We start from the raw sequence: 27,982 nt of genomic DNA, 5'->3' as shown, positions 1-27,982 counted from the left end.
GCGCGGCCTAGCGACCGGAAGTTCTCCTCAGGCCGCCAGCACTATGGATCGAGCGCTCCGGCTCCTCGCGCGTTCTCGCTGCCTCTCGCGGGTTCCAGCCTCTGCTCCCGGCCCCGGCCCAGGCAGCAGCCCTAGCGGCGTGTCGCGCCTCCTGCTCCGGCCTCCGAACGCCGCTCGAATGGTGAGCTCCCCGACCCCCTGACCGCGCAGCGGTGACCTTCAGGCCTCCCGCCTGCCAGGCGGGTGTCCCGGTACTGGGCCGCGAGCCTGCACTGCGCGCAGCCGAGGCGCCTCCGCCGGCGGTGGGCCGCTGCTGTGGGGAGTCCCGCCGGGCCGCCCGCGCCGGTCTCTGGACCCCTCCCCGGGCGGGCGTGCCTTGCGCCCAGTCCCAGCCGAGCTCCTGCAGGTGGCGGTTGCTGCCGGGACACCGCAGGGATGGACACCGGGAGGAAGGGGCCGCACCAGGGTGGGCCCTGTCCGGAGGGCAGGGGTTTGCAAAACCCTGAATGTGAAACGTGGGCTGCGGGTCTCGAGGAACGTCGGAGGAAGCTGTAAGGGACCAGCTGTAGCTGAAGCAGCATTTTTTATTCAGAACGACCTCCAGGGAACTTAAAGGTCCAATGTCAGGTTCTGCCGTCCTGACTTACTTGAGCCCTTTTGCTCCTTGGAGTGTCGCCTCCCGTAATTCGGGCTCTAACAAGCTTTAAACACGTGTGCTCACATGTGTATTATGAGCAAAAGTTTGGGATGTAAATGCTAGTTTAGGAAGACTTAACTCTGCACTGTTCACTGTGCTGTATAACAGGAGCTTTCATTCAAAGAGATGTCAGCCTACCCTGCTACTCGGAATCGGGATTTGATGCAGGATATACTGGTGCTCAGTGTCCACGGGTATAAATGAAAATAATTACAGGCACTCAGGAAGATTGCCCCTGTGAAAGTACTCTTGAGTTTGGGATGCGGTGAGTGCGTATTCAATGAATACTTCCATCTAAGGTACTGCAAAGGCCCAAGACATTTTCTGGGCTATAAATTTTAAGATAATTTGATGACATCACTACAGCTGAAACTACAAATCAGAAAGATTTGTATTTCTGCAGCTCTCTGCCATAATAATTTTAGTGCATTTCAGAGCCTTTAAAATTTTTTATTTTTCGCTTATTTATTTTGTAAAAGGGAATAGGAGACTGGAGAACTGAATCTATCCCGCTGTAAATGCCAAAAAATAGCACTGTCTTGCTTTTAGTGTAGTAAAATCAGGTGGGGATAGATTTTTTTTTCCCAATAATTCTAAATACATCTTTTGCCTTCTAATCTCAGCTCCAAAATCTCTGAATTGACTATGTTTTTCTTGCTGCTGGTGTTAAGAAATTCACATAACCCTAAATGTCCTAAGTTACCTTTTATCGAAAAGAATACCTAAAAGTTCATCCAATAGGAGAGTAACATATATTGAATGCCTGCTGTGTATTGGGCCCTGCGGATAAATCAGTCACTGTAGGCAGAGTGTAGAGACCACTGGGGGATATCAAATAGGCAAAGCAGTTAAATCAGCAGGAGCCATGCTCAGTTAGCTACAGTGGTTATACTGAGGAGAAGTATGATGAGAGTGAGCACATTTAGTGGACACCAACTGTGATACTGCCTTGGTGGCATGGGGAGTAAGGAAGCCCCACATATTTAAAAGTTACTTTTGAGAATTTCTTTTTTTTTTTTTTAATTAAATTTTTTTTTTTTTTTTTTTTTGTCTTTTAGCCATTTCTTGGGCCACTCCCGCAGCATATGGAGTTTTCCAGGCTAGGGGTCTAATCTGAGCTGTAGCTGCCAGCCTATGCCAGAGTCACAGCGACGTGGGATCCGAGCCACATCTACAACCTACACCACAGCTCATGGCAACGCCGGATCGTTAACCCACTGAGCAAGGGCAGGGATTGAACCCGAAACCTCATGGTTCCTAGTCGGATTCATTAGCCACTGCACCATGACGGGAACTCCTTTTTTTTTTTTTTTTTTTAATTTTAATTTTTATTAAAAAAAATTTTTTTTTTTTGTCTTTTTGCCATTTCTTGGAGAATTTCTTTTAATGATCTTCAGGATGGCCATAAAACCTGAAAACATAGATAATATCTTGTTCTATAATGTAATACAATATTAATATATCATTTATTACATAGTTGTCAATTTTTCAAGACTTAGTGGTCACCCTATATTTTAAGACCAGAAAGACTTTTTGAGGAAGAAACTGAAAACCCAAATACAGTGAAGTCAGATTTTGGATTTTTATCTCTTGAAGTAGTCTTTTGGCCTGACATGATTTGGGTTTTCTTTAACACTGAAATATTCCTTTAAACTGCCTTAGACTGAGCATCTAAAAGGCGTTTCTCTTTTTCTATAGGAGAGAGCATGGTTTAGTTAATGGTTACGTTACATGTGTGTGGGATGTGTTGTGAGCCTGAGCTGTGTGTACTTTGGCTGGCGTTTCTGATTTAGACTGGCATACTTATCAATTCCTGAGGTTCCTGCAGCTCATGGATGGCAGTAGTACTTGGTATTTCTAGGACCAAATAGCAGTAATACTGCGGTGAACACTGGACACTATTCATTCATGCTTTTCCAGGAGGGGAAATGATCCTGAATGAAACTGCATCTCCATTGGAAAATTGCACTTTGTGCCTGCCTTATGCTTAGCTGATTAACCTCTAGTTTAACCTTTAAACTTCTCTCAGAAATTCTTCGCTGAATTATGGGATATAAAAACATGGTTTTCAAAAAGAAAACCTATTTTTTAAAATAAAAAACAGATTCCGTTATATAAATTAAAAACATTTAATAGATGCCATTATGACTGATAATTTTCTCATTAATTTAGATGAGCAGCTCTGGTCACTAAGAAGAGATAACATACATGATAATGAGGGAAAGTTTTTTTTTTTTTTTTTTTTGCTTTTTAGGGTCATACCTGCAGCATGGAAGTTCCCAGGCTAGGGGTTGAATTGAAACTGCAGTTGCAGGCCTATACCACAGCCACAGCAACACCAGATTCGAGCCGCATCTGCAAACTGTGCCGCAGCTTGTGGCAATGCTGGATCCTTAACCCATTGAGCAAGGCCAGGGATTGAACCCATATCCTCACAGACACTATGTCAGGTTCTTTTTTTTTTTTTTTTTTGTCTTTTTGCGATTTCTTGGGCCACTCTCACGGCATATGGAGGTTCCCAGGCTAGGGGTCTAATCGGAGCTGTAGCCGCCAGCCTACACCACAGCCACAGCAACTCGGGATCCGAGCTGCATCTGCGACCTACACCACAGGTCATGGCAATGCTGGATCCTTAACCCACTGATCAAGGGCAGGGACCGAACCCACAACCTCATGGTTCCTAGTCAGATTCGTTAACCACTGTGCCACAACGGGAACTCCCGATATGTCAGGTTCTTAACCCACTGAGCCACAGGGGGAACTCCAAGAGGTTTTGGAAACTACATGTGTTTTTCAGACTTCAGGCAGACTCAGTAGTCTTTGGAGAAATCAATATAGTGGGCAGTTATCAGCATTGGTTTTTTTGGTTTTGGGTTTTTTTTTTTTTTGACAGAATTGCATAGAACAAAATATGAGTACAGTACATAAATTATTGCAGAGATTTAGCAGTTACTTGTTTCATTGTTATTCTCTCTAAAAAACCCCATAGGCACTGCCTCCTCTGACAGATTCTCTCTAAGTCCTAGAGCCTTGAAGAATGTTTTTTAGCATTGCTTCAGTCTCTGTTCTGTAAATTTGTGCAACCAGTACTTCCTGGACTGATAAAGGGAGAATTTCTTGGCTTTTTGGAATATTTTGTTATCATCTATCTAAGCTGCTGTAAACAATGAAGTATATGTTTTGAAGTGTTGCGATTGTGATTTCAGCCACAATGGACATCTGCAGGGTTTTTTTCGGTTTTGGTTTTTTTTGGGGTTTGTTTGTTTTGTCCACACCCATGGCATGTGGAAGTTCCTGGGCCAGGAATCAAACCTGCACCACAGCAGTGACCTGAGCCACTGCAGTGACAATGCCAGATCCTTAACCCACTGCACCGCAGGGGAACTCCTGCAGTTTTTTAATTGTCAGTGTCAGGAGCCTAGAGTTTGATTGAGGCTGTTGTTTCTTGAATTGGAATTTAAAGTTTTCTAAAGTTTAAGCTGAAGAACATAGCTAAAATTTATTTAAGTCTTTGCAAATAATTTTGAATATGAGTTTTATCATAGCAACCTATTATTAGGTGACAAAGTTATTGCTGTCTTATGATGAAAATTTAATGATTTGAACATAGAAAGTTTGGTGTAAATTTAAGGAATCAGACTTGATCTCATAAATCACTAATGGAAGCCAATCTTTGGTCTTTAGAGCCAGCATCTATTTGCTCTCTTGTAGAAGGTGATGGAGAGGAAGAAGAACCTAGCTCATGTGTCCAGTGTCAGCTGTTGTTACCCCCTGTGTCATTACACCAAAGTCTGTTTTAGCATGCATAGGTATTTACTTAGGATTTTCAAAACAGATCGCTGTGCAAAATATTTTTCTGTGTGTATTTAAGGGATAATACCCTCCCTGCCAGTTGGATACGGTGGTGTCATTGTAACCATGCTCTAGTAGAGAAAAATATGTCCTTATGCCTTCAGATCCTTTTATTCTACAGAGCGGTGGTTGTTGTGGACCAGTCTGGAGTTACTCTATTTCTTGGTTTACGGAAGTGATAAAAAAGTGAATCCAAACAGCTTTTAGAGTCCCAGAGTCTGGGATTTAGGTGTTACAGGCTCTCCCCCCTTGCAGTCTGGATGATCTGCTGGGGTTATTTCGTCTCTCCTAGCCACACTGTCTCCTTTTTAAAAGTGAGGATGATAATAGTAAAATCTCCTAGGGTGGTTGTGAAATTCAAACAAGGTGATACCTTAAAAAAGCATTTGCTATAGCACAGTAAATACCAGTAAATGATTATGCTTATTGGCTTCTCATTATTGGCTTCGACCAGTCCTCTGCAGACTCTTGTTCTTCCGTTTTTACTGAAATGTTATTAAAATGCTGTACTATGTAAGTTTTACATGTACAGCATAATGATTTGACTTACATACATCATGAAATGATTGGCACAGTGAGTTTGGTGAACCTGTGTCATATCATATAGAGAATTGAAGAAATAGAAAAAAGTGTTTCCTTATTATGAGAGCCCTAAGGATTTACTCTGAACACCTTCCATGTGTGACATATAGCCGTGCTAATTATATTTATCATGTTGTGCTTGACAGCCTAGTACTTAGCTGGTAACTTGGAGTTTGGACCTTTGACTGCCCTCATCCAGAGCCCCTCTCCCACCCTCTGCTTCACGTACCCACAGATCTGCTCCCTTTCTATGAGTTTGTTTTTATCATTGACATACAACACTGTGGTAGTTCCTGTTAAACAACATAGTAATTTTTAAAAATTTTATTTATTTTATTGAAATGTAGTTGATAGTTGTATGCAATCGTATACAAATTACAGGTATACAAAGTAATAATTCACAATGTTTGCATGTAGTTATCCACTTCTCCCAACACCATTTATTGAAGCGGCTGTCTTTTGCCCATTGTAAATTCTTGCCTCCTTTGTCAAATATTAACTGACCATAGTTGTGTGGGTTTATTTCTGGGCTTCCTAGCCTGTTCCATTGATAAATATGTCTGTTTTGAGGCCAATACCATACTATTTTGATTCTTGTAGATTTTGGGGTATAGTTTGAAGTCAGGAGGCATGATACCTCCAGCTTTGTTCTTCTTTCTCAAGATTGTTTTGGCTGTTCAATGTCTTTTGTGTTTCCATATGAATTTTTTTCCTTCTTTTTAGGGCCACAGGTGCAGCATGTGGAAGTTCCCAGGCTAGGGGTCGAATTGGGCTGTAGCTGCTGGCTTACACCACAGCCACAGCAACACGACTTAGACCACAGCTCACGGCAACGCCAGAGCCTTAACCTACTGAGCAAGGCCAGGGATTGAATCCATGTCCTCATGGATACTAGTCAGGTTTGTTACTGCTGAGCCACAATGGGAACTCCCACCGTATGGATTTTGGAATTATTTGTTGTCGTTCTGTGAAAAGCGTCATTGGTATTTTGATGGGGATTGCATTGAATCTGTAGATTGCCTTGGGTAGTATGGTCATTTTTAAATTACTGATTCTTCCAGTCCATGGCATGGTATGACTTTCTTTCTGTTTGTGTCATTCTCAGTTTCTTTCATCGGTGTCTTACAGTTTTCTGAGTACAGGTCTCTTAGCACCTTAGTTAGATTTATTCCTAGGTATTTTATTGTTTTTGATCTGATTGTCAGTGGGGTTGTTTCCTTAATTTCTCCTTTTGGTAGTTCATTGTTAGTGTATAGAAGTGCAACAGGTTTCCATTTATTAATTTTGTGTCCTGAAACTTTACTGAATTTATTGATGAGCTCTAATTGTTGTTTGGTGGCATCTTAGGATTTTTTTGTTTTGTTTTGAATTTTTAGGGCCACACGACAGCATAGGGTGAAATCAGAGCTGCAGCTGCCAACCTACACCACAGCCACAGCAACGCCAGATCTGAGCCACGTCTGTGATACCTACACCACAGCTCATGGCAACACTGGACCCTTAACCCACTGATCAAGTCCAGGGATCAAACCTGCTCCCTCATGGATGCTAATCAGGTTCATTACTGCTGAGCCACAATGGGAATTCTTACATTACTGAAAGATTTTAAGTGATTTGGGGTGGAAAGAGGGGCAGAGTTTGCGTTCTTTATGTATAATATCATGTCCTCTGCAGACAGTGACAATTTTCCTTTTTCCTGTCCAGTTGGGATTCCTTTACCTTTTCTTCTCTGATTATTGTGGCTAAGGACTTCCAATACCATGTTGAATGAAAGTGGCAACAGTGGGTGTCCTTGTCTTGTTCCCGATCTTGGAGGAAATACTTGAAGCCTTCTGCTCTTGAGGATGGTTCTAGCTGTGGCCTGTCATATATAGCCTTTATTAGGTTGAAGTAGGTTCCTCTATACCCACTTTGTTGAGAACTTTTATTATAAATGGGTATTGAATTTTGTCAAAAGCTATCTTGTGTCCATTCAGATGACTATGTGGTTTTTATTCTTTGTTAATGTGGTGTATCACATTGATATGTGGATATTGAGAAATCCTTGCATTCTTTGGGATAAATCCTACTTGATCATGGTGTACAAGCCTTTTAATTTGTTGTTGAATTCGGTTTGCTGTTATTTTGTTGAGGATTTTTGCATCTGTATTTGTGAGAAATACTGGTTTATAATTGTTTTGTTGTGCTGTCTAATGGTTTTGGCATCAGGGTGATGCTGGTCTTAGGGGATGTATTCGGACACGTTCTTCCTCTGCAAATTTCTGTAATGTTTTGAGAAGAATAGTTGCTACTCTTCTCTAACTATCTGGTAGAATTTTTCCTGTGAAACCTTTTGGTCCTGGATTTTCATTTGTTAGGGTTTTTAATTTTTTTTTTTAATACTGATTTCAGAGTTCTGGCTGTGGTGCAGTAGGTTAGGGATCTGACTGCAACAACTTGGGTCACAGCAGGGCCGTAGCTTCAATTCCTGGCCTGGCACAGTGGGTTAAAAGATTTTGGTGTTGCCACAGTTGCAGCATAGGTTGGGTACAGGTCTCAGATGTCGCTCAGACTCCGTCTCTGGCCCTGGAACTTCGATATGCCCAGTGTGCAGCCATTAAAATTTTTTTCTTAATTTTTATTGATTTAATTTTGTTATGGGTAATTATTCTGTTTGGATTTTCTATTTCTTCCTGGATCAATTTAGGAGAGTGTACATGTCAAGAATAGGACCCCTAGCCCGGGAACCTCCATATGCTGCTAGTGCGGCCCTAAAAAGACCCCCCCCCCCCAAAAAAAAAGGCACTTTGAAGCACTAGTGTCCTGTGGTGGAACAAGCTGTCATAAGTGGCTGCCCCCCTGCCCCCCTTGTGAGCCCCAGTTGCTTCCTGCCTCTCCAGGAGGCTCTCTGGGATCAGCAGTTGTTCTGACCCAGGCTCCTTTCAAATGACTGCTTCGGCCCTGGGTCCCAGAGTGTGAGATTTTGTGTGCCCCCTTTAAGATTGGAGTTTCTGTTTCCCACAGCCCTCGGGCCAAAAGTAGGCCCTGCTGGCCTTCAGAGGCAAAATGTCTAAGGACTCTTCTTCCTGTGCAGGACCCCCAAGCTGGGGGGCCTGCGGCGGGGCCTGGACCCCTCGCTGATCGGCGACTCTGCAATTGTGCTTATCCTCCTGTTGTGGGTCGCCCATCCTGGGGGGCGGGTCTTGACTTCCGCGTGTCTTCCCCTTCTGCCCATTTCGCCGCGGTTCCTCTATGTTTTTTGTGTAGGTGATCTTTTCTGCTAATCTCTCAGCCATACTCATCAATAGCTGCTCTGTAAATAGCTGTAATTTTGGTGGGCCTGTCGGAGGAGGTGAGCTCAGAATCTTCTACTCTGTCCCACACCCCTCGGTAGACTTTTAGGCTTTCAAAAAATTGTACTTCATTGGTTATACTCTTATATTTCTAACTAGATACAAGGATATTTTTCTTTTCATGCAGTCTAAAAGGCTTTATACTTATAAAGGGTTTTGTAAATCCTTCTAGTCCAAGGGGATAACTACAAAATTAAATTTTTCCTTTTTGGGGGATTATTTATTTACTAAAGTAAAATTACTTGGCTAGGTATTTTTAAATCTTTTGAATCACAGGACCATGTTTATTTGATAATTAACAAGATAAAGGTTAAAGTTCTGAGTATCTCTCCCAAATTTCCTTAATATAAATATCATATATAAATTCCAAATTTTTTATTTTTATCTTTTAAAATTAGTATAAATTGATGTATTTGGTAGAATTATATGTTTTCCGTAAAAGAACTTTTAAGTCTTGGTTCTCATCCTGGGGAGTCAGTTGGCTTCAAGATAAGCTCCCTGAAATCATGTGTAGGACTTTACATTCATGTATTTATGTTCATTTTCCTAGCAAGAGGATTCATAGCTTTCCTTATGTCCTCAAAAGGTTTCATCATCCTGAAAAGATTAGATCCTTGTCTATACATTTACTGTAGTTTACAAATGAAAGAAACAGACTTGCTGAAGGTAACACAGCTACCAAGCAGTAGGTTTGCCTGGATTCTTTGTATTGAGCTAAGCTCATGCATAATATTTGTAGACCATGGTTGAGCTTTGTTTAAATATATAATATTTACAAATTTTAAAATATCATACTTAGGTCATTTTCCAACATTCCCAGTAAAATAGACATTAACCTCTAAGTACATTGAATTGGTCAAAGCTTGACCAAAAGTAGACCTATTCCTGAATTGGAAAAGATACTGTTTTTACTTCAGAAGCTTTTCTGTATCTTTCCTGTGCATAAGTGTATGAATTCTACGATCTGTTTTAACATCTGTATTAACAAATTTGTATGTCAGAAATTTCTCAAGTAGAAAGCTAGAGGTATGGAAGTAGAATGAGAATCAAAATGCAAGTTTTTATCTTTTGGTAATTATTAAGGTTTCTCTTCCCTTACAGGATGGTTCCCTTATATGATACTATTGCTTTTGATACTTGGTTTCTTTTTCAAGCTGAAACAGTGTCTTGTCTTCATCTCTAGGCCAGCCAGAATTCTTTCCGGATAGAGTATGATACCTTTGGTGAACTCAAGGTCCCAAATGATAAGTATTATGGTGCCCAGACTGTGAGATCTACGATGAACTTTAAAATCGGAGGCGTGACGGAACGCATGCCAGTAAGTGGCTTTTGTGGAAATACTAGCTTATTTTGGATGAACTAGGCATTATTCATTGAGTCACTTTATCTTACAGAGTTAAAAAGTAATTAGAGAACTAGCTTTGTGAGTGATATGTTTCTCTCTCTTTAAAATGTAAAAAGTTTAATACGCTATTGTTTTGAGCTCTGACTGAATATTTTAGATTTTTATTTGGTAGAACTAAGTGACTTGTCTTTCATTCTTGCTTGGATATTACTAGAATTCTGCAGTTTGTAATTTTTAATTTCGATACTTTTTTTTACTTATTTAAAGCTTTTTTTTTTTTTTTAAATGGAGTTTTCCTTATAGTGTATTTCCTATCTTGGCTTCAGTTTATAGAAAACTATATACAAATTAATAAAAACACTATTTGTCCTGATGTCTTGCATATAATAGATAATATATGTGTTTGATGCCACATGAATGATTTAATGATTAGAAAACTCGCTACTGTATTTCATTAAATCTAAGATAGCCTCAATTAGAACTGCTATGTACTATACTAAGAAAGAAAAAGGCTGCCAATTAAAGTTGTAACATGTCATTGACTGTAAGATGCCTCTTGATTTCAGAGATTTTAAAGTGTGAAAAGAATTGATGAAATATTTTACATACCCTACTGGAACCCAGCTGGAGTATGACTAATAGTCAATGCAGGAATGCAGGATAGGCTAGGAAGCCTAGAAGTAGCCAGGCTGCATCTGGTGAGATACTGTTAACACTTACCTTGTAAATATACTTTTTATGTTAAAATAACTTTAACATCCGTATTTTAGCTCATTCCTAAGGCTTTAAGACTGAATATTGACAGGTTCAAACAACTTTACAAGAGACGGTTCTTAGAAGGGTATCTGTTCTAGCCACCCACAGGCAGTTTTAATGGTGAGGTACACATAGGGTCAGACTAATAGTTGGGTGGCCAAGGGTAACACCTGATCCTAAAATATTCTCATGTAGGTCAAGTCTGGATTAAAGAGGTCAGTCTCAACCAATATTCTTCTTTTTTTTTTTCTTTTTGGGCTGCACCTGAGGCCTATGGAAGATCCCAGGCTAGGGATCAGATCAGAGCTGCAGTTGTCGGCCTATGCCACAGCCACAGCCACAGCCATCTGGCATCTGAGCCACATCTGCAACCTATACCACAGCTTGCAGCAATGCCAGATCCTTAACCCCTGAGTGAGGCCAGGGTTCGAACCCACATCCTCACAGAGACAACATCAGGTCCTTAATCTGCAGAGCCACAGCAGGAACTCCAGTTTCAACCAGCATTGATGGAGTAACCATGACTCATGTTTCAATTTTCCTGCTTCAACCACCAAGGTACTTGGTCCTGGGGTACGTGTTTGCTGCTGCTGCTGCACTAGGGACAGAGAAGTTGTTTGGATTTGGACAGGTGTCTGTGAAAGATAGATACATGGCTTATCTGTGTTTTCACATTTAGTTTCATCTGGATTAATTTCCTGAACTATGTTACATATAAAGCAGACTATGTATGTGCCTTGAACCAGGTAGTATGATTAAACTCAGCCCTTTGTGCCTGAAGTCCATAGGAAAACAAAAGCAAGCGTTCCCATTGTGGCTCAGTGGATTAAGAATCGAACTAGTATCTGTGAGGATGTGGGCTCAATTCTTGGCCTCACTCAGTGGGTTAAAGGATCCAGCATTGCCGCAAGCTGTGTCATAAGTCGCAGATGCAGCTTGAATTTGGTGTTGCTGTGGCTGTGGGGTAGGCCTGCGGCAGAAGCTCTAATTTGACCCCTGGCCTGGGAACTTCCATGTGCTGCAGTGTGGTCCGAAAAACAAAAAAAAAAAACAACCGAAAAAGATCATGAACTGCTAATGCAGGTAAATGAAGACTAATGAGACCCTTCTTTTTTTCTTAATGAGACCCTTTTCTTAGCAGGGATACATTTTCCATTCTGTCACAGTCATGCCCAGTGAAACTCTGCTGGGACTGTCCCTTTTTTACTTTTGTGAGTCCACACACGCTGTGGGGTCAGTCAGTCCATTCCAGTGGCCAGGGCCGGTTGGCTTTTGGAGGTGACTTTGGCAGCAGTTTAACCCATTGCAATATTTTTAGAAATCTAACTTCTCATTTGTTTTCACGTGTAAAGTTGTAAAGTTTCTAATCCTGTGTGCCATTTGTCTCAAGTTCATTTGGGTAAAACACTTACAATGTTTTAATGTTAAGAAGGGGTCAGCAGGTACAAACTTTCAATTACAAGATAAAATCAGAGCATTTAATGCTCAGTATGGTACTTACAGTTAGATACTTAAAAGTTGCAATGAGATTTTAAAAGTCCTCATCACAAGAGAAAAAATTTTTTGTAACTGTGTATGGTGATGAAGGTTAACTAGACTTACTGCCGTGATCATTCTGCCACATGTACAAATATTCAGTATTTGATCTTGCTACCTATGAGGTTGGTTTTCAGTTTGCTGCTTGTTTTTTTAAATTCTGCATATGTGAGATCATATGCTATTTGTGTTTCTCTGACTTACTTCTTAGCTTAATGCCCTCATGGTCCATCCACATTGTCACAAATGGCAAGATGTCGTTCTTTTTTTATGGCCAAATACTATTCCATTGTATAGATTTACCACATCTTCTTTATCCATTTTTGGATACAGGTTACTTTCATATCATGGCTGTTATAAATAAGGCTCTGAACCTGGGGTTGCGTATATCTTTGAACTAGTCTTTTCATTTTCAGGTAAATACTCGCCGAGGAGTGGCTGGGTCGCACAGTAGACCTGGTGTCCATTTTTTGAGGAACCTCCACGTTGTTTTTCGTAGTGGCCGCACCACTTTATTTACAGTCCCCTGCGGTGCCCAAGGGGCCCTCCCCATGTCCTCACTACCACTGTGACTTGTTGTCTTTTGATGACAGCCGTCTGAGGTGATACCTCATTGTGGTTTGGTCAGTGTTTCTCCAGTGATTAGTGATGATGAGCATCATTTTATGTGCCTGTTGGCTGTTCATCTGTCTCCTATGGAAACTCTGCCCATTTTTAAAATCATTTTGTTTTTTGCTATGAAGTAATAGGAGTTCTTTATATATTTTGGTATTTTGGTTTTTTTTGCAAGCAAGCAAAGTCTTATTAAAGGAAAGTAAATAGCTCCCAGGGCTGCTGGAAGGGGGGAGGAGAGCCCCTGAGTTCTTTATATATTTTGGATATTAACCCCTTATCAGATAATAAGATTTCCAATTTTTTTTTCCCACTCAGTAGGTTACATTTTCATTTTTTTTGATGGTTTACTTTGCTGTGAAGAAGCTTTATAGTTTGATGTAGTCCTGTTTGTTTATCTTTGCTTTTGTTGCTTTTCTTTTGAAGTTATCCAGAAAATCATTGCCAAGACTGATGTCTAGGGGCTTATTGCCTGTGTTTTCTTCCAGGAGTTTTGTTTCGGGTCTTACATTCGAGTCCTTAATCCATTTTGAGTTCATTTTTGTGTACAGTAAGATAGTGGTCCAATTTCATTCTTTTTGCTATTTTATTTTATTTGCCTTTTTTTTTAAGAGAAGAAAAATTACAATGTAGCATGGGATCTGATGATGGAAAATAATAGTGTTAAGATGGTGAAATGATGAATATCACTTGTTTGATTTTTTAGTTTTGCTTTTTAGGGCCGTACCCATGGCACATGGAGTTCCCAGGTTAGGGGTCCATTTGGAGCTACAGTTGCCAGCCTATACCACAGCCATAGCAACGCAGGATCCAAGCTGAGTCTGCACCCTACACCACAGCTCACGGCAATGCCAGATCCTTAACCTACGGAGCGAGGCCAGGGATTGAACCTCAACCTTGTGGTTCCTAGTTGGATTTGTTTCCTCTGCACCATGATGGGAACTCCGAATATCACTTGTTTTTAAATATATGAAATAAAAACATACGCATTATGATGTCTCAGAAAAATAGGGTGAATTGTAAATCCTGTATGTCCAAATATGTGTTTTCTGTGTGTGTGTGAGGCATACACACATCTATGAAGTCAATGTATTTGCTTTTATTTGGTTCCCTAAACAAATAGATAAATGATGATTCTTGTTTTTTGTATACTTATCTTTAATCTTTCTCTATATCCTAAACATTTTAGGGTTATATGTTTTATGTACAGTTTTTGTACTTGCATAAAGTAGTAATCTTAAATTTTCATGCTTAACTAAAGTTGTAAATTGGAGATATTTTTCTGATTAATTTTAGATCCCAGTTATTAAAGCTTTTGGGATCTTGAAGCGTGCAGCTGCTGAAGTAAATCAGGATTATGGTCTTGATCCAAAGATTGCTAATGCAATAATGAAGGCAGCAGATGAGGTAAGAGGTGATAAGTGTGTTTACCTCATGGCATCAGCCCCACGTTATCCGCTGGATGAGGATAAGCTCTGGAAGGAGGAAAGGGCCACTGAATTCCTGAGTTAATTGAGTTCAGGGTAGGGCAGCAGCATTACTGCTTTTGGTTAAGAATTTTCATATGGTGCTTAAAATACGGCACATTTTCTTTACTTTGAATTTTTAATTTGTTTCCTTTTAATTTGTATAGTTTAATGAAAACTTTCTGAAGGGACACTCTTTGCACTTAATATATTATGTATTTGATTTTTTATTTTATATATAAATGATTCTTTGGTTGCTTGATAATCTGTATGGAGAATGTAATTTTACTATTCCACTAATAACATAATTGCTTCTTAAGGAAGCAGTCAGAGATAAGTTTAAAAGCTCTGTATAGAATGTTCATTGAAAGACTATTTATAATAATAATAATGAATTAGTATCTAATTATTACAGCTGCTTATATAAATCACATTGTGAAGCCACAGAAATTTAATTTTTGCAAGAATGTCATAGAACAAAACCTACCGTATAAGAGGGAGGAAAGATGGTGAAGAGTTTTATGGAATCAGGATTCTGTTTAGGAAAAATGCACAGGCAATGCATATTTTTCCTTTGTGTGCATATATATGTAATCCCGTCAGTTGAAGTAGAGACTAGAAGGAGATGCCAAAGTGCTAATAGTATTTATTTCTGAGGGTAGAATTGTAATGACTGTTATACTTTTCTTAGTTATCAGATTTTTTTTTTACGCTTATAAACTGCTCTTTTTTTATTCTGGTTGATTTACAAAGTTCTGCCAATCTCTGCTGTGCATCAAAGAACCTATTATTTTTGTACAACTGGGAAAAAAGTTTTACTTGAAAGTGAATCAGTTGTTTAAGGTCATAGATATTTAAAGTGCATGTTGATTTTTTAAATTTTTTTGAAGCTAAAATCATTCCAGAAGGTGAAGTTAAGCACCCACTCTCTTAGAAAGCTTATAATTCAAAAACTAACAACTAAAAGTACAAAAATATGACAAAAATAGGGACAGATCTAGAGTGTGTTTTTATATCTATGCTACTCGTAGGACATCTGTGGGCTGTAGCAGCTATTAGTGAACTCACACGGTTAAGTCACTTGGGTATTATGATGCCGACTCTGGCTGTAACATCTGTTGGCTATTCCTGCCAACTATCAACAATAAATTTATCTAGAGACTTAACACATTTGCCAGCCTTAACAGGTGGCCCTCTCTGGATATTATTAGAGAAGACAGTTGGAGAAATAGAAGAAAGCTATCTTTGACTCAGTTTTCATTTGGAATCAGTGAAATTGTTATACCATTCGCAGTAGGTAATCTTTTACCTTTGAAAGTAGCGGTGGTTGGAACAGGCGATGCTGCAGAAGCTTCAGTTTGCTGGGCCCCCGTGGACTGTGTGGCACTGTCAGTAGCATATGAAAACAGTGACTCTCTTCACCTTAGTGCTGTAAATGATGTCCGTGTAATAATGTTTGATTGAAATAGCTAAATGCGTAATCGAATATTTCTTATTTTTTAACACTCATTTTTAAACATTTTGTCCTGCAGGTAGCTGAAGGTAAATTAAATGATCATTTTCCTCTTGTGGTGTGGCAGACTGGGTCAGGAACCCAGACAAATATGAATGTAAATGAAGTCATTAGCAACAGGGCAATTGAAATGCTAGGAGGCGAGCTTGGCAGCAAGAAACCCGTTCATCCCAACGATCATGTTAATAAAAGCCAGGTCAGTATGCCGTCTCGCCTTTGTTATCAAACGAAGAGTCCGGAGATTTTTCTTGTGAAACAAGCATTACCTTTTGACAGGGGGCATTCAGTCTGCTTGTATTCTTTAATGGAAAGAACTTTTTATATAGTCTTATTTCTTTTATGCATTTAGGGTCACTATCTCTTTTTTAACCTGGATTTTATTACACTTATAGTTGTACACCCGTCATCCCAACCCAACTTTACACCGTTCCCGTCCCTAGGGTGCTTAATAGGTTTTCGCACTGACCGATGCTCTAGGCTTATCATGCCCCAGCCCCCATAAGCACTTATTTTTCCAAAGAGCTACTGGAGGATCTTACTGGAGAGTGACATTTTGAAAGCAGTATCTGAGTGCTAAGGGTAATTTAACATATTTTTAAGTATTAAAGAAGTTTTTTATATAAACTTAATGTACGAAAGATTTTGCACACTTGCCTTTAAATATGCATTTATCTTTTATGTACACTGAAGTCTAAAATCTTCAGAATAATCTAGTGTATATGGTCAGGTTGAGGAGTGGGGTAGAGTTGATACATGAAACAAGACTGGCTCTGTGCTAAAGACTGTATTATGCTGTTCATCCTACTTTTGTAAGTAGTTTGATAATTTCCAGTAATAAAAAGTTTTAAAAATCAGTAATGAATAAATATTTTTAAATAGCGTTGTAATTTAAAATTGTGGGGAAGTTCCCTTGTGCTGCTGCCTGTTAAGGATCTGGTGTTGACCCCACAATCGTGGTGCAGGTTCGATCCCACCAGGGAACTTCCACATGCCACAGATGTGACCAAAAAAAAAAAAAAAAAAAAAATTGTGGGCTTACAGCTGAGGAAAGAGGATGGAATTTAGGCTACCTTGTCAGGTCCCAGTTCTGCCAACCCTAAATATTGTGGCAGGTCTCATAACTTCTTTGACAGTTCAGCTTTTCTATTTTTAAAGTGGTGACCTAGCTCACAGAATTTCCCCCAAGTTTAATAAAGAAATGCTTGTGAAAGACTGTATGTACTGCTTAGCTGTAGGGTATTTTATCATTGATTTCCTTACATGCATTTGCTAGCTGTACTTCTCTATGTCTTGCTGTCACATTAGCAGGTAGATACAGCAATAACATATAAAACGTTCATTCTGGGTGGTATATGTGATACAGTCCTACATTCCTTCCACAAAGGAAGTCTGGTTGCTTCTTTTTGATCCTAAATGATTTGCTGCACGTAAATGTAATTGAGTACCAAATGTACAGGTTTCGAGTAGTCATTTAGTGAGATTTTTAATTGAGACATTCAAGTTAATGTTTTGCATTTCTTTTGAAAACTTTCCAACAGAGCTCAAATGATACGTTCCCCACGGCCATGCACATTGCTGCAGCAGTGGAAGTTCACGAAGCACTGCTGCCAGGACTGCAGAAGCTACATGATGCTCTCGATGCAAAATCCAGGGAGTTTGCCCAGATCATCAAAATTGGGCGCACTCATACTCAGGACGCTGTCCCACTCACTCTCGGGCAGGTATGGGGGCGTGCTTAGGTTTGGTACAAATGGCCAGCATATTCCTCTCTCAGTCACACTGGTTTAAAAAGCCAAATTTATAATACCTCAGTTAAGAGAGATGGTTCTGCATTCACCAGTCAGTAGTTCTTGTTGGCATCCCCTTAGGGGAAGCGCAGAGCATGCTGGCTCTGAGCCGGACTCCGCGTCCGTCTTCTTGAGTCAAGTCTTAGCTTTGCTGTGTGCAAGCTATTGGACCTTAGGAAAATTATTTTGCCTTTCTGAGCTGTGAAGTGAGGAAAATAATATCTCTTTCATAGGCTAGTTATGAGGTTCAAATAAGCTGTTTGCTGTAGATCTCTTAGAACTGTTCTTGCCACGTTATACGTGCACGTTGGTGTTAGGGCTCCTCTTCTTCTTCATCACTGTCATTATCAGACTTTCTTCTTTTGTCTCCTACTCTAATTAGTACTTTAAAATTAAATTTAAAGCAGTCAAATGGGGTGTATCTTACTCGTTAAAAGTGTTTTGGCCACATGTAAGATAGATATTACTCTGTTCTCCAAAATAACAGGAAATATTTTTATGGTCTTGATTGATACCTTAAACGATGTTTGATGGTATCCATTGCAAAGGAGCTATAAGGAAACACAGGGAACAGTTTTTGTCTCATAAGCTTTACTCTAGTTTGGGAGGTAGGCATACACAAATTCTATATCAAGAGGTGTCAGGCCAAGGATCAAATGATAATTGTCAATTAGTAAACAGTTTTGTGGAAATTCAAGTGAGGGTTCGGGTTTGGCTGCTGCTTAGAACGATTTCATTTATAGTTTTGTTTAGATGATAGCAAACACTGAAAAAAACCTGATCATTTAGCTTTATCATGGAAGGAAATGAGGAAAACTAGAAATGATTGATTGAAATACAGATGATATGACTAAACCGAGCTTAAATTGCTTCTTTTTTTTTTTTTTTTTTTGTCTTTTGTTGTTGTTGTTGTTGTTGTTGCTATTTCTTGGGCCGCTCCCGCGGCATATGGAGGTTCCCAGGCTAGGGATTGAATCGGAGCTGTAGCCACCGGCCTACGCCAGAGCCACAGCAACTCGGGATCCGAGCCGCGTCTGCAACCTACACCACAGCTCACGGCAACGCCAGATCGTTAACCCACTGAGCAAGGGCAGGGACCGAACCCGCAACCTCATGGTTCCTAGTCGGATTCGTTAACCACTGCGCCACGACGGGAACTCCTTAAATTGCTTCTTAAGGCTGTGTCTTACTTCACTTTGCATCATTGGCTCTTAGTATCATGTGTAATTTCTAGGGAGATACAGTATATGTTTTGAAACTTTTGAGGATCCCTCTGGTTTCTAATTTTTTTTCCTTTTTTGTGTGTTACATATTGGAAAACAATTATATGCTGAAGTCCATTCGGGCTGTGACTCAGCTTCCTATGTAGAATCATCTGTATCTTATGACCAAAAGTTATGTTTTCCTGTTTGACTTTATCTACTTGCTTTCGTTGGAATTCTCTTGAGTTTTTTGAGTGCACTTTTACTCCCATACAGACATATTTCTTAAGTGCATCCAGCTGGTATAAAAGTCATGTTAGAGCATATGGATCAGATCTGCCCAAAAGGGCTTGTGTCTTAAGAGCACTGTGACCCACTAGTGCTAATCAAAAGTGTCCATGGTTTGTTTCAGTGTTTTTGGACAGGAAAAAAGATTTAGCATAACCATATATCCTGGCTTGCTCACTTGAGTCCCAGTTTCTGCCTTCCGTCCCTGCATAATTCTTAACAGGGCCTCACTGTATTCGCAGCAGGATTAATTCTGTGGTTCCTTCACATTAAGTGTGTTATACTTTAGGAAGCAGGTGACATCTGTGGCAGATTTAAATGCATCTTGAAGCTATAGTCTTACTCTGCCCTGTTACTTTCTTGTGCTGCTCAGTGAGTCATTTAGCTTCATGAATCCCTGTAAGAGATCTGCTCCCTGTCAGGTTTTTAAACTGAAATTGTATGGAGGATGTTTCTATGCTTGCATTTTTCTTAAGGGGACTCAGCTTTTTTCTTTCTCAAAAGCTGTTTGAGATACAGCAAAAAATAAATCATTTGCAAAGAAACCAATAATTTAAAGCAGTAAAGTTGTTCTTTTTAAAAGTTTATTTCATATGTTTTCCTCTGCTTTCTATTAAAAGACTAGTTTATAAACAGGCCACCTGTTATCAGTGGCATTGTCTACTTGATAAATTTATAGATCCTCCTTCTCCCATATATTTTGCTTAACATATGAATTAAAATAGTATAAATACCACTCGCGTAGCTTCTCATTTTATACCTGAAACTTGTTTTTTGTGGGTTGCTTTTTTTTTTTTTTTTTAAACAAACTTCTATCTAGTGTAGTTATAGTAACTTGTAAGCCATTAGGAAATTATATATTCTCACCTTAATTTCTTTCTCTTTTCAGGAATTTAGTGGCTATGTTCAACAAGTGAAATATGCAATAACAAGAATAAAAGCTGCCATGCCAAGAATCTACGAGCTCGCAGCTGGGGGCACTGCTGTTGGTACTGGTTTAAATACTAGGATTGGTTTTGCAGAAAAGGTCGCTGCCAAAGTAGCCGCACTCACAGGTGGGTGATGACCCCTCTATGACTCTTCCCCATTATACTGGTCTATATTTTTTCTGCATGTTTCTGCTTTGAATTCTTGAAAATACAAATAGAAATAATATTTTTCCATCAGATTTGTGCTTTATGTCTGTTTCAAAAGTTTTAAAGTTACTCCTTTGGCTTTTTAAAAGCTTTCCATCTATGAGTTCATATAGCATGTAATAAAAATCTCTCAGTACTAACTTTATTTACTGTCTAGTAGTATTCAGTTATTTTCTACTTAATGCTGTTTTGAATACTTATTTTCAAGGAAGGAAGAATCAGTCGAAGGTTGAGAAATTTATATGAGTGATAAATGTTAGGTTGGAGATGGCCAGGCTTGATTTCTTTTTCCCCCTATGGTATGCCATGACAGTTGTTTGAATTAATGACCCTCTTGAGTCCTGTTTGCTTTGGTAGAGTGCAGTGCTCTAGAGGATAACTGTTCCCATCAGAGAGAACTGATGAAGGTGCAGACACTACCAGAGGGTCAGGGTAGATAATTAGACAGTGCTCGTACTGCTACTAGCGGAGATTTGGGTTTTAATCAGATTTTAACCGAGAAGACCTGTATTGTTGGGTTTAGAATATGTAGATTTTTAAAAATTTGAACATGGGAGAGAATGTCTGATGCATTTTGGTTCCTCATCTCTCAGGGAGTCTTGTGAGCCATGGCCAGGGGAGAGAACAGAGGCCCCAAACCTGGGTGGGGGGAGGAGGTACAGGAAAGGAGGTGGCGTAAGGCAAGTGAGTTTTATCTGCTGTCATCTTTACTCAAGCATAGTTGGGCATCATGCACCTGTGTTTGTAGTAGGATAGTGATTTTTCTTGCAATATATTTATTGTGCTTTTTTTTTTTTTAATCCTTTAACTGTGCTAGTATAGGATTCTTTCTACTCCTTCAGGACTTCTTGAAATGTAGACAAAGCCTGAGTCTTAAGCATTTTTTCTGAAGTAAAATTTTGTTCTGTTCTGTCTTTGCTTTTCTTACCCTGGCACTTTCTCTTTAATCTGCTTATATTAGAAGAGTGTTTAACGTAACTAGTTAACTCATCCGCATTATTACTTTTTCTTCAGGCTTGCCTTTTGTCACAGCTCCAAATAAATTTGAGGCTCTAGCTGCCCATGATGCTTTGGTTGAACTCAGTGGAGCCATGAACACGACTGCTTGCAGTCTGATGAAGATCGCAAATGACATTCGTTTTCTGGGGTCTGGTCCCCGCTCAGGTCTGGGAGAACTGATCTTGCCTGAAAATGAACCGGGAAGCAGTATCATGCCAGGTAATCACAGAGCTGGTCAATGTCATAGCTGGAGTGGACAAGAAGCCGGTCGTTCTCATCTAAAACGTGTCTGCTTGAGTTTAGCATCATCTTGGGGACGGGGACATGCACTGCGCCCCTTTTCAGGATGTCTTTGTGGGCCACCTTCGACCAGGAGTTCAGGGAACATCACCCAACAAAGTAGGAGAAAAGAATTCCAGTAGCAGCATATATTCTGATTCCCACACTAGAAAATGCATGATCATTCTGTCTCTCACCATCCAGAGCCAGGAGAGCTTTAGAACAGGCTGTGAAAGTGATCAGCATGGGTTGAAGAAAAATGATTTAAACAGATGCCTCTTAGTTCACATTTTGCTTTGGGTTTTGGTCTGTTAGGCAATAGAGGCCTCACAGATGTGGTTGGGGCCTTGTTTTATTACATGTCTTACACTGCTTAGTGAGGTTGGAGTTCCTTCTTTTTTGATGTCTGGATTGCAGTGAGCCATCTGGTGGATTCACTTGATGCTCGTGGAATCCGGGGGGCGGGGGTGCTGTTAGAGGAATCCACCTGGGTGAACAGCGGCAGTGAAGCCTGATGAGCTGCCCTCTGTCGGAGGCTACCTTAGCAGCAGGCCGAGGGCACCGCCCCATCACCACTTTGCCGGTGACTGCGGTGAACGTAGGGAGTACGTGCTCAGCGTATTAGCAGATAATAGAGTTGAGGCGGCGTCCGGTGACAGAGTCCCGAATTATAGAGGACTCTATAGGTTAGACCAAAACTGACAGGGTGGTTTTAAAGAGTGGAAAAGATAGACGACTGTAGATTCTTTTAAATCCAGTGTACGGAAGGAGAAGAGATCTGATTTTAAAGTACCTCATGTTGAAAAATGACATGAGTTCAGTTGATTGCAAATTCAAGGTGATTTTGCCTAAAAAAGAGAAATGCAAAGTCACAGAAATAATCTTCCCAACGTGTTGCTTTGTACTGGTCAGAGGAATCTGGGTGCTTGGTTCAAACTTGAGCTTGTCAGAGGAGTATTATAGAATTGTAGGGAAACTCATGATAAGTAGGGAAATTCTAGCTTAGTGTCAGCTTCTTCAAGTATTCCCTTAGTGGAGTTCCCATTGTGGCTCGGTGGTTAACCAAGCTGACTAGCATCCATGAGGGTGCAGGTTCGATCCCTGGCCTCGCTCAGTGTGTTGCCGGGAGCTGTGGTGAAGGTCACAGGCAGGGCTCAGATCCCACGTTGCTTTGGCTGTGGTGTAGGCCGGCAGCTACAGCTCCTGTTTGACCCCTAGCCTGGGAACCTCCATATGCTGTGGGTGCGGCCCTAAAAAGACAAAATAACTAAATAGATAAATGAAGTGTTCCCTTAGTGATCTGCACGTCTCTTATTTACCCCCTTTCTGTTGTAGTTGCCACGTCTCTCTCCCTAGCCTCCAGGTTCAGGGGCAGGGCAGCATCTTTCTTTCTCACTGCTGTGCATTCCGTCCCTGGCTCCTTAAATAGTCTAGAGTAGACATAAACCATGAAGGTGGAAAGAGCGAGATTGATTGTGTAGTTGTGGGTACGCACACGTCACCAGCCGTTGCACGATTCTGTTTCCAGCTACATGATTTATTTCATTAAATAAAATGATGGGTGGGACCTTGCTTAATTATATGTCTTACTTCATTTAATGGGGTTAGAGTTTGTTCTTTTCTTGATTATTTGACATACAACCTAATCACTTGAAGCAGCAAGTGTGTTTGAGGTGGTGTCTTTTTCGGTGGTTTTCCCGAAGGCAAGGTGAACCCCACCCAGTGTGAAGCGCTGACCATGGTCGCTGCCCAGGTCATGGGGAATCACGTCGCCGTCACCGTCGGGGGCAGCAATGGACATTTTGAGTTGAATGTGTTCAAACCAATGATGGTAAGCTTTAAATCTGGTTTCTGATGTCTTTGACTAGTTGTCTTGGTTCTTGTCTTTCATAAAGATTTCTTTCTCTTTTTTTTGTCTTTTTGCCATTTCTTGGGCTGCTCCTGTGGCATATGGAGGTTCCCAGGCTAGGGGTCGAATCGGAGCTGTAGCCACTGGCCTACGCCAGAGCCACAGCAATGTGGCATCCAAGCCGAGTCTGCGGCCTACACCACAGCTCACGGCAATGCCGGATCCTTAACCCACTGAGCAAGGCCAGGGATCGAACCCACAACCTCACGGTTCCCAGTCAGATTCGTTAACCACTGAGCCACGATGGGAACTCCTTGCTCAGCTTTTTTAAAAAACGAAAACCTATTTTGTCTTTCAGAGAAAATAAGGTAGTCAGCGTTTGGCACATAGTAAAGTCATCAGCATCCACTTAAGCCTTGAAGTTCTGTGCCTTCTACTAGAGTCCGTTGTTGGGAACGTGGCTTTCAGACCCTGGGGTTTTAGAGCACAGAGATTAAGATGTGGCTGTACATCTTAGTACATATTGAAAATGTTGCCCCCCCAAAAGCTCCCACTACTTGACCTGATACTGTTTTACCATATTGTGTAAAAGGTCCTTCTCAAGTGATGGAGGAATATCGTCCTGTTAAACACAGACAGCGTGCTGACCGTGAGGACTTGGGGGCCTCGCCTTCGCTTCTTGTGCCTCAAGCACATGCTTTCCTCCCACCCCCTGTGCCTTTGTCGCTCTGCCCTCTCGTGGCAGATTCTTCTTCTGTTTCTGGCTGGTGAAGTCGTCTCCATCAAACAGGACCGCATTCATTCTTACAGCAGGAATCTGCTTCTCCCCCTGTACCCGCTCTGACGTTTCCTGACATTGCCGACTAGCTTGTGTTTTAGTTATTGCATTTATGCCCTTTTACCTCCTTCAGACCTTTGCCCTCGGATATTTAGAGTCTTTCATATTTGTTTTCTTGGGTATGATGCCTTTCAGAGTTGTAGGAGTGCTGTGTACTAAATGAATTATGCATTCATTTTATCACCCAGCAAATGATATATTACAGGACAAGGAAAAGTTAGGCTTACTAAGTCTCTCCTTCTCCCTCTCTTAGATTAAAAATGTGTTGCACTCGGCCAGACTGCTGGGGGATGCGGCTGTTTCCTTCACAGAAAACTGCGTGGTGGGAATCCAGGCCAACACCGAAAGGATCAACAAGCTGATGAATGAGTCTCTGATGTTGGTGACCGCTCTTAACCCTCACATAGGTATGCCTTTAAAGAATAATCTCATTGTGAACACGCAGTTAAAGAGCAAAACATTGTTAAGAGACCACTGGGTCTGTGTTTGTGAACAGCAGGTTCCCTTTGGACAGTCTCTTAAAACATTTGAAATTGTGTTGAAAGACACTGTGTTAAAAGATGCTGTTTACGGTGTCATAGTTCTTTCAAAAACTTGATTGATTGTGCTTCATTTTCTTTGAAGTGTGGTGAGTTCAGAGTACAAATTCAGACTCTGATGATCTCTGGGACTCTTGGGAGGGTCCCCTCAGTCTGTCATGTCCCTCGGGGGCCCTGGCTGATTAACAGCACCGCGTGGGTTCACTTTCTGCCTTCTCTAGAGGCTCTCCCACGCTTCGTTCTCGTGTCCTGCTCCACTGAGAATTGGAGTCAGTCATGTGTGCACTGCGCATAGGAAAGGCGGCAATGCGGGTATCTTGTCGGAGGCCATGGCTTTTGTACTGCAGGCCCTTCACAGAACTGTGCTGTTTCATTATGTGGATGCAAACCTGTTAACTTGGATTATGGACTGACCAGAGCGATCCCGTTAGAGACGTGTCTGGACTCAGGTTGTGAGGCATTCATTGCATTCTGTTGTGATGTGTTAAAAGCCTCTCCCACCTTCTCCTTAACTGCTGCGATGAGGTTATTCTTGTGTATTCTTTGATTTTCTGCATTAGAATAAGATGCGGTCATTGGGTGTGGTACAATTACTATTTTAAAAATCCTGAGCTTTCAAGCCTGATTTTATATTCTCAGCTTCATGTCCAGCTATAATTTCAGTCTTATAAAGTTATAGCTCATTTGATGGCTTCAGGTAGCTCTGAACCCAATATGCTGTCTGTTCTTCGGTATAATGAGATGGGCAATGATATTTGGATTCTGGCCTCACTTAGTGCGTTAAGGATAAGGCATTGCTCCGAGCTGTGGTGTAGGTCACAGATGAGGCTCGGATCCAGCGTGGCTGTGGGGTAGGCCAGCAGCTGCAGCTCCAATTCGACCCCTGGCTTGGGAACCTCCATATGCCATGGGTGCAGCTCTAAAAAAAAAAAAGAAATTTAGAAACAAATCTTGTAGAAACTGAGGTATGTTTAAGTCTGTATTAAGAAAAGTAAAGGTTTTATTCTATATGAGAAATGAAAATTATTAAGATAATCACTGTTAAATATTTTCAAGATTGAAAAATATTTATTTAAGAGATTAGTAGCTTCAGGATCAAGTAAGTAATGATGATTACCTTTTGCTTTAGAAAACCAGGTTTCACTACTAACTCCTTTTAATTTTTTCTTCAGGGTATGACAAAGCAGCCAAGATTGCTAAGACTGCACACAAAAATGGGTCAACCTTAAAGGCAACTGCTGTTGAACTTGGCTATCTCACAGCAGAGCAGTTTGATGAGTGGGTAAAACCTAAGGACATGCTGGGTCCAAAGTGATTTAATAAATTTGTAATAAAAATGGCCACATTGTCTAAGTGAAGTAAACTCCTTATAGTTCTTAAACAAAAATGGATACATATGAAGGGAAACCAGTGTTTCCTTTATCTAGGAGATCAGTTTGGTTGGTGTATAAACCAACCCCAGGACATGCCACATCCCAAGTGAATTTCAAAGTGTAAAATAAAATAGTGGAAGTGTACAAAATCAAAAGGAAAACAGACTCATTTTTCTTTTATGTTAATTGACTTGTTGAATCTGTGGTTTTTGTTTATGGGTTTTCATCGTTTCAAAGGTTTTATAAAAGAGCCATGTTAGTTTTTAAAGACTTTTAAATTTTTTGGTTTGTGGTGTTTTTAAAAGCTTCTCCTATAGTGAAAAAGTTCTTGTTAACTAATTCTCAAGTTATGTCTTTAGACATTTTTTATTTTCTTGTGATTTGGGAACATAAGCTGACTGAGCATTTGCTCTCCTCTTTGGAGGGGTGTGTGTGTATGTGAGGTCTGTGTGCGTGTGTACATGTGCACACGGATGAAGTATATCTCTGTTCCTGTGTGGAGGTGTGTGTGTGTGTGTGAAGTCTGTGCACGTGTGTACCTGTGCACACATGGATGTTCCTGTGTGGAGGTGTGTTTGTGTGTGCACACATGTGTACATGTGCACACATGTGTACGTGTGCACACATGGATGGAATATATTGTATCTCTGTTCCTGTGTGGAGGTGTGTGTGTGTGAAGTCTGTGCCTGTGTGCCTGTGTGTCTGTGCCACGTGTGCACACATGGATGGAATATATTGTATCTCTGTTCCTGGGTGGAGGTGTATGTGTGTGTAAATCTGTGCATGCACATATGTGTGCACAGACGGATGGAATATATTATACATATTTGGAAACAGGACAGATGGACAGAATTAGGACATACACACCCTTTGTGCTAACGACAGACACACAGGCGCCTCCTGTCCTTACCGGAACTACTGTAGAAAGACAGGAAAGACTCTGAGTCAAGAACTGCAGGACATGGGTTAAGAAAGCCGAGGGGAGCAAGCAGGAGGCTTGGACAGAGAGGGAGGCCATCATCCAGCTTTGGCCTGCTGTCTTCTGTCTGTGCATGAGCCCAGGGTTTGTAGCAGGAATTCATTGGAAACAACCTCAGGGAATTCTGAAGTAGCAGTTCAAGGAGATTCAAGTTAAGTTGGTTTGTAAGGAGAGCCGACCTCAATTGTGGAGGGAGCTGGAACAATTTGGTTTGGTCTCCCCGCTCCCCCCACATATATAATAAATAACAAGGTCACAAAGAGAGCGAGTCTCAGTAGCTAAAGCATCTCATTTGTAAATGGTGCTCTATCAGGTATGTTATTTAAAAAAAAGGTACTTATCCTTGATAGTTATTATTAGAAAATTGGGCTTATTAAGACCAAATACCCCTGTGGTATTAACAAGGCAGCATATATAGCACTTATAAGCATCATTAAAACCAAAGTTCTAATATGTTATATGCAATTATGTTTCAGTTTTTAAAAGTTGTAGAAACATTGTGATGAAAAATGAATTTATTCTTACAGCTAATCTCTTAAGCCTGAGTGAGTATTCTTTTTTTAATTGTAAAGGGGTTTCAGACCTTTTCATGGAACTGTAGAGCCTGTAGGATCTACTTTTAGCCCATGCAGTATTGATTTTGGCAGTGTTTTTCACATGGTGATGATGTAATACTTCTGCAATTTGCTTTCCTGTAACCTATTTTGTTTTTAAAAAAGATCGTTATTAGAAAAAAAAAAAAGCATAAGACAAAATCAGGTTGTTTATCAGTGCCTGGAACTCAACAACCAAACTGGCCACTGTTCTCTAGCTGTGGAACAGGAATGATGTTGAACGTTTTGCCTTAGGAGGCATCCTCGATCTGAACAGCCTGTCATTCATTCGTGGGCTCAGCTAGAGACGTAACCACTTGTTCAGTAAAGATAACAGCAGATCCAGTTCCTAGCCTCAGTCTTTGCACAGTGTCGACTATATCCTAGCATACTCGGAGCATCATTGAGTCCTTGGAGCCGGCAGTCATC

At 40.7% G+C, this 27,982-nt stretch overlaps 1 protein-coding gene across 5 annotated transcripts; it reads left to right on the top strand.

The window, feature by feature from the left end:
* Window positions 2-27,702, top strand: FH (fumarate hydratase). 5 transcript variants are annotated; one of them, XM_021064044.1, is made up of 12 exons: window positions 45-181; window positions 6,508-6,687; window positions 9,647-9,781; window positions 10,375-10,506; window positions 14,009-14,119; window positions 15,711-15,887; window positions 17,230-17,412; window positions 19,858-20,023; window positions 21,119-21,322; window positions 23,086-23,213; window positions 24,323-24,476; window positions 25,781-27,702. In XM_021064044.1, exons 4-12 carry the CDS (start codon window positions 10,462-10,464, stop codon window positions 25,921-25,923), a joined length of 1,311 nt encoding a protein of 436 aa, XP_020919703.1. In that variant the 5' UTR covers window positions 45-181; window positions 6,508-6,687; window positions 9,647-9,781; window positions 10,375-10,461; the 3' UTR covers window positions 25,924-27,702. The 5 variants fall into 5 exon arrangements, with proteins under 5 accessions (XP_020919700.1, XP_020919702.1, XP_020919701.1 ...); XM_021064043.1 differs by lacking the exon at window positions 6,508-6,687 and having other exon boundaries at window positions 23-181; window positions 25,781-26,142; XM_021064042.1 differs by lacking the exon at window positions 10,375-10,506 and having other exon boundaries at window positions 29-181; window positions 25,781-26,142.

Source organism: Sus scrofa, chromosome 10, assembly GCF_000003025.6.
Source record: "Sus scrofa isolate TJ Tabasco breed Duroc chromosome 10, Sscrofa11.1, whole genome shotgun sequence".
Taxonomy (NCBI): domain Eukaryota; kingdom Metazoa; phylum Chordata; class Mammalia; order Artiodactyla; family Suidae; genus Sus; species Sus scrofa.
Note: the sequence above shows the minus strand (reverse complement) of the source record. Positions and strands in the feature narration are given on the sequence as shown.

What these genes read in the sequence shown, in the direction of transcription:
- FH (XM_021064041.1), top strand. Translation starts at nt 44, where the DNA reads ATGGATCGAGCGCTCCGGCTCCTCGCGCGTTCTCGCTGCCTCTCGCGG. An exon ending in TAATGAAGGCAGCAGATGAG is followed by an intron (nt 14,120 to 15,710) that starts GTAAGAGGTGAT and finishes TTTGTCCTGCAG; the next exon opens with GTAGCTGAAGGTAAATTAAA. An exon ending in TCCCACTCACTCTCGGGCAG is followed by an intron (nt 17,413 to 19,857) that starts GTATGGGGGCGT and finishes TTCTCTTTTCAG; the next exon opens with GAATTTAGTGGCTATGTTCA.